Source organism: Lathyrus oleraceus, chromosome 2 (genome assembly GCF_024323335.1).
Source record: "Lathyrus oleraceus cultivar Zhongwan6 chromosome 2, CAAS_Psat_ZW6_1.0, whole genome shotgun sequence".
Classification (NCBI taxonomy): domain Eukaryota; kingdom Viridiplantae; phylum Streptophyta; class Magnoliopsida; order Fabales; family Fabaceae; genus Lathyrus; species Lathyrus oleraceus.
Window position 1 is genome coordinate 336,564,420 of NC_066580.1, and position 6,863 is coordinate 336,571,282.

General features: G+C 37.1%; 1 protein-coding gene across 1 annotated transcript; it reads right to left on the bottom strand.

The window, feature by feature from the left end:
• Window positions 1–5,506: 5,506 nt before the first annotated feature.
• On the bottom strand, window positions 5,507–5,944 carry LOC127123111 (uncharacterized). The gene has a single exon (XM_051053368.1). It carries the CDS (start codon window positions 5,942–5,944, stop codon window positions 5,507–5,509), a length of 438 nt encoding a protein of 145 aa, XP_050909325.1.
• Between the last annotated feature and the right edge of the window lie 919 nt (window positions 5,945–6,863).

The window sequence follows — 6,863 nt, forward strand, 5'->3', positions numbered from 1 at the left end:
TCTCTTCTATCTACCAATTGCCTTATCAAAAGGACTTTTCCTGCTTGGGGACAAAAATAAACAATCACAAACATTGCCTCTTAAGGAGAACTTCAGACAGTTGCCTGGCCAAGTAACAGGCCAGGTCTTCCAGACTACATGGAGGAGAGAATGTTATACCTAGCTTAGCAAAGCACAAACAAGTTCACAATGAGCTTAGCAACTAAGGTACCTGAAATCAATCCAGCTCAATCAGTATTCAAATCACAAAGTCAAAACAGACAGATAAGAACCAACAGTCAATACACAATGTACAATCAAGCAAAGCAATGTGCAAAGCACATGCTCTACTCAAGTGAGCTAAGGCATCCTACAAAACAAACCAAGTTAGTTAATGTCAATCATATAAACCAAACTCAATCAACTTGAATTAATCTCCTTAAAGCAATTGCTTCTTCAACCTGAAAATCAAACTCAAACATGAGAAGTAGACCACTAGGGCAAGCCTAGGGTCAAAGGAGGAGAAATAAACCAAAACAGAACATGAAAGTTGATCAAAATCAAGATTGATCAAATAAGAACAAAGTCTAATTGGTCTCATATCAAAACTATGCACCAAATCCATTTCATGAGCAAATCATGTCAAACTAGGCAAGTTGGAATCACATTGGAGCAAACAGAGTGAACACAAGCATATCAATGCCAAAATGGCTCAATAAATTCCAAGAAAAATCATGCTTAAACAGAACATTTCAAAGGATCAGCACACCAAAATTCATTGCATTTGGATAAGTGGAAGCATAGAAATTAAAATCTACAAGTCATGGTATGCAAAGACAAACTCAAACAAGGCACCAAATCATGCCTCAACTTCAAGCAATCATAAAACAGAAACCAAACATGATAAATGAATGAAACCAAAGCCAGGGCAAACTTCAAGAAGTTTATAATACACATGCCAAATTTTAGGTCCATCCAATAAACACCAAGGATCTCACAAATCATATAAGATCATCACTCCCAAAAAGTTCACAATTGGTCAAACAGAGGGAAAATTCTCAAACAAATAGAAAATGCATTCAAAAATTCCAAGACAAATCACAAGCAAACTTAACATCCATAAGTATCAACATGCAAAAATCCAGATCAATTCAAGTTGAATAGGCATAGTAAATAAATTCCACAAGTTGGACAAGAAATGGTGTGACATACATTGTCACACCTCCAAATATCAGGTCATATCTCACAATCCAGAAATGCAAAAATCACAAACTATATACCAAAATGACCAGGAATGAGTCTAGATTATGCATGTAAAATTTCAAGAATTTTGGATCAAGCATCATGATTTCACGAATGAAATGGCAAGCTATATGCAAGAAATGACATGTGAGAACAAACCCTAAGCCATTATTTTTTCCAACCGTGCACAAATTCATTAAAAATCATCAAAAAATAAAGGACATCACAAGGATCATGGTATAAAAAATCTCATGTGAAATGGACAAATATTGAGAGAGTTATGATTTTTTAAATGTGGAAGAAAAATAAAAAAAATGTGAATGGAAAGCATGTGAATATGTGAACATATATGAGAAAATGCAACAAGGCAATTTGTGAAATGCCTGAGGCCGGATTCGAACCGTGGCATTATTTGAACTAAGCGCGCGCCTAATGAAACAATGCGTTTCATTAAAAGATGTGGCGCGCTGCTATTGGTCACATGGCACACAAACATGAAATCCATGCAAAACAATGGCCAGGCAAGATCTACACACGATCTGGAAATGAAACTTAACATTCATCATCATCTTCATCATGTTCATACTCATCAAGAACGAAACTCCACAGAAATGCATGAAAATTATATGGATCGATTCATCATTCATCATACATCACTAATCCAGCTTCAATTTAAATTAATTCTAACTATATCACATGAATCGAGCAAAACAAGTTCTAACAATCAACATTCAAATCCAGATATCTTCCTCGAAACTTAATGAAATTTCACGATCTAAATTGCAGAATGCACTACATGCTAAGATCTACAAAAGCCACATCAAGATTTCAAGAATTGGCACGATCGAAATTTACCTTGATGATGATGCAGCAGCTGGATTCGTGCTCCTCAATGCCTGGAAGATGAAAACAGATGTTCAATGATGCTTGGGAGGATGTATGGAAGCAAAACTTCAGCTCAACACAGCTTGAATTCGCAGAAATCTCCAACTGCCATGTGAATCTTCAACTTTCGACAGCCACGATCTTCAAGAATTCTTCACAATTCCTCTTCAACAGATCTTCACAATGCCTGCATATGATGATTAGAGCAAGGAGCAAGCAAGAAAAATGATGAAAATCGATGGAAGAAGTTGAGAAAAATTTGAGAGAATTTGAGAGAATTTGAGATGAAAATGAGTTTGGATCTGAAATTGTGAATTGTTGATGCAGAATTCTGTTATGATTAGGGCTTTATAGTTCCTGTTAATCAAGCTAGCTAAACATGATTAGGCAAAATGGATTGGATTAGTGAAATGAAGCTTTATGCCAAAATGCCAAAATCACCCTCATGCACATGTGACCAATGGAACAGTAAAATTTTACTTGCAGCAAGTCACAAAATCTGTTTTAAGGCCATTGCAATTGGTTTGGAATGAAAATCATGTGTACTTTTCAAAATGACCTTTTTTCCCACCAAAATTCAAATTGATTCACTTGAAAAATGCACTTTTTGTGTGATGATTTTTGATGAGATGTAATGAATGACTATGATAGAGGAGATCAAAATAAATTTGCTCAAAAAAGAATCACATGAATTGGCCTTTTGGTTCAAAAGTTATGCCTCCTTGAAGTTCAACTTTTCTTGACAATGATTTGATCATAACTTACCGACCACAAATGAGAAATGAGTGTTCTTGGACTTTTTGGAAAGGTGAGAGCAAGATCTTTAACTTTCATGTTGGACAAAATTCCATTTGAAGCTTCCTTGATGATGTAAATTTGAGGAGAAGACCTTTCCATTTTTGGCAGTTTGAAATTATAGGTCACTTACTATTTTTGGAAACTTTTTATCTGACCTCAAATCCTTCAATGTTGATGTTTGAAATGTCAAATGAGACTTGTATGGACATGAATGAGACCTCTCCAACCATCTCCCACCTTCAAATCCCTGATTTTATGCACAGTTGACCACAGTTGACTTTGTTAGGGTTTCAGCTGACCTAGCCATGCTCAGATGACATCCAAGCCTCTACCACTTGAGATCTTGATTCCAAATGATATCACAACTCATATGAACTCTTGATGAATGATCATGGTGCCCAAATTCTTCAGAATGGCCACCATCTATGGCTCAATGAATGCCTTTGACTGGTTTGACCTAATGTTGCTTCATCTGCAAGTAACAGTGTTAGATGACAATATTTTTGTACTTTTGGTTAGTAAACAAATGAAAAGCAATGATATACAAATGCAAAACATGCTTGGTGATCAGAAACCACTCTCAAAAGATAACCCACCCACAGGGGAGAAGGCAAGGTGCACAATGATCCTTGAGGCAATGATATGATATGATATGATGCCATGAGGGATCTTAGGGACAAAATTGGGGTCTTACAGTAAGAACTCCTTCCAATTTCCTCCACTCTCAAGTACACAAGCTCTTAACATATTCTCCAGGGTCTGTATCGTCCTCTCAGCTTGACCATCCGTATGAGGATCATTCGACGTGCTCAAACACAACTTTGATCCCATAACTTGTTGAAATGCTCTCCAATATCTTGAAGTAAACTTTGATCTCAGTCAAACATAATACTAGTGGGGACACCATGCAGTCTTACTATTTCTGAAATGAACAACCATGCAAGATGACTTGCCTTATAAGTAGTTTTCACGGCCAAGAGTGCGCGGACTTAGTTAATCGAACCATAATCACCCATATTGAATCATAACCACCCTGGGTACGAGGTAACCCTACTGTAAAATCCATTAAAATACTATCCAATTTCCTTACTGGAATCTCTAAAGGTCACAATAAACCACCAGGCTTCTGTTGTTCAATCTTTACTTGCTAGCACACTATACATTTAGAAACATACCCTGCAATATCATTTTTCATTCCAAACCACTATTAGTCCTTCTTTAAGTATTCATACATCTTCGATGAACCTAGATGTATGGTAAATACGCCCTTGTGAGCTTCTTATAAAACTTTTCTTTTTAGTTCGACATCATTCGGGACACAAATCCTTTGATTAAAAAGAACAACTCCATCTGATGATCGAGTAAAACCTGGTTGAGTCAACATTCGAATTTCCCATTATCACACCATATTGAGTTCAAGCAAACTGAAGGTTAAGATCTCAAAACTTCCCCAATAATGCATACTCTAACATTATCAACTCAACTTTATGTATATCTTCCCGACTCAATGCATCTGCAACTTAATTCGTGTTACCTGGACTATACTTAAGCTCAAAAATCAAAATCTTTCAAATACTCTGTCCATCTCTTTCGTCTCATGTTTAACTCCTTCTGGTCAAATAAGTATTTCAAACTCTTGTGGTCACTAAACATCTCAAAACATACTTCATACAAGTAATGTCGCCACACCTTCAATGTAAAAACAACAACGACTAATTCAAGATCATGAGTTGGATAATTCTCTTCATGAGTCTTCAATTGACGAGAGGCATAAGTTACAACTTTACCACCCTACATTAATACCCCTCTTAATCCTTTCTTAGAGGCATCAAAAAATACTTCATAAGACTTACTAGGATCAGGGATAATTAGAACATGAGCAGTTGTCAGTCTTTCCTTCAAACTCATGAAACTTTGTTCACACTTTGAATCCCAACTAAAAGAAATTTCCTTCTGAGTAAGTCTAGTCATTGGTAAAGTTAATTGAGAAAACCCTTTAATAAATCTTCGATAGTAACCTGTTAAACCTAAGAAACTTATGACTTCGGAAGCAATCTTCGATCTTTCCCAATTAATTACCGCTTAGACTTTAGATGGATCCACTGCTACTCCTCCTTGCGATATGACATGACCAAGAAACTTAACTTTGGTCATCCCAAATCTCACACTTACTTACTTGGCAAAAGTTGCTTCTCTCGCAGTACTGACAGAACAGTCCTTAGATGTTCTTCGTGCTCTTATGGAGTACGAGAATAAATAAGAATGTCATCAATAAAGATCACCCCAAACTGGTCCAAGTAAGGTTGAAATATTCGATTCATATAGTCCATGAAAATCACAGTGGCATTCGTCACACCAAAAGGCATTACAAGAAACTCAAAACGGCCTTATCGGGTTCTGAATGCGGTCTTTGGTACATCTAAATTCTTAACTCGAATTTGATGATAGCTCGATCATATATCAATCTTCGAGAACACACAGGCTCCTTTCAACTGATTTAGCAAATCGTCTATCCTTGGCAAAGGGTACTTGTTCTTAATGGTGACTTTACTAAATTGGCGATAATCAATACACAACCGCATACTACCATCTTTCTTCTTCACTAGTAACACTGGAGCTCCCCATGGGGAGACACAATATGGGATGAATGCTTGGTTAACAACTCTTCTAATTGATCCTTCAACTCTCTAAACTCAAGTGGCTCCATATGATACAGAGAAACAGAGATTGGAGTCGTCCTAGGTATCAGATCGATAGAGAATTTCGCTTCCCTTTCAAGAGGAAGAGAAATGACATCCTCAGGGAAAACTTTTGGAAATTCACAAACGATGGGAGTTTGTGTAACTTTCAGATTGTCTCTAGGTTCCTTGGTAAGAACCAAGAAAACTGAATTTTCCTTCTCAAACAAGAAATTAACCATGTCAACCGTATCTTCCAAGATAGTAGTTAATACATCCTTTGGAGTAGCTTCACTAGATGGAATGATGATTAACTTCTCTTCACATCCAACAAACACCAAATTGGCAGAAAGCCAATCCATCCCCAAGACCACATCAACCTTCTTAAGTGGTAAATAAAGTAAGATCAATTTGGAAAATTCTACCATTCACCGAAAACGGACAATTTCCACAAATCAAAGGTGTCTCAACCACATCATCCATGGTGGTAGTAACCACCATAGGAGGAGACAAAGGAATTTGCTTGCAATCCAAGAAGCTTCAAACACTGAATTGATACAAAAGAGTGTGTTATTCCACAATCAAAAATTACAAAACAAGGATGATCATTCACGAGACAATACCAGAAATCAAAGCATTGCTACGCTTAGCCTTCTTTGCATCCAAAGTATAAACCTGTCTGATACTCTTTCCATGCATCTGATTCTTATTCTGAGGATAGTCTCTAACAATGTGACCTTATCCTTGACACTTAAAACACCTAATTACACCACCATTACACCTTATGAAGTTTAACTTCTTACATAATTGACATTGCGAAGGATGGTTAGGTTTTGCAGGTTGCACTTGTTTTCCTTTTAAAGGTTGAGGTCTAGGCCTAAACTGATGAGTTGGTCTTCCTTGGTTCTTCTGTCCAACTCCATACTGATCACTATCCTCTTGAACCTTATTCAAACTATTCTCAGTCACACAACACTGTCTTTGCAACTCTACACAGGCAGTGAACCCTCTTTCTATGTTGGGTGTCCATCCATAAGCTTTCATAGGATTTAACCCACCATGAAACTCAGGAGGATTCATGCGAAAGAAATACCATAAATCACCACCCGCAGCTTCTTGTGGAGCCACTTGAGGGTGTAGACGACCATACAATGGTTGCATCATCTACTGTAGGAATTGGTTTTGTTGATGCTGCATCTGTTGCACAAACTGAGGCCACTGAAAACCTTCACTACCACTTGGTGGTTCTGATCTGAATTCTGAGTTCTGGTTCTACCATAA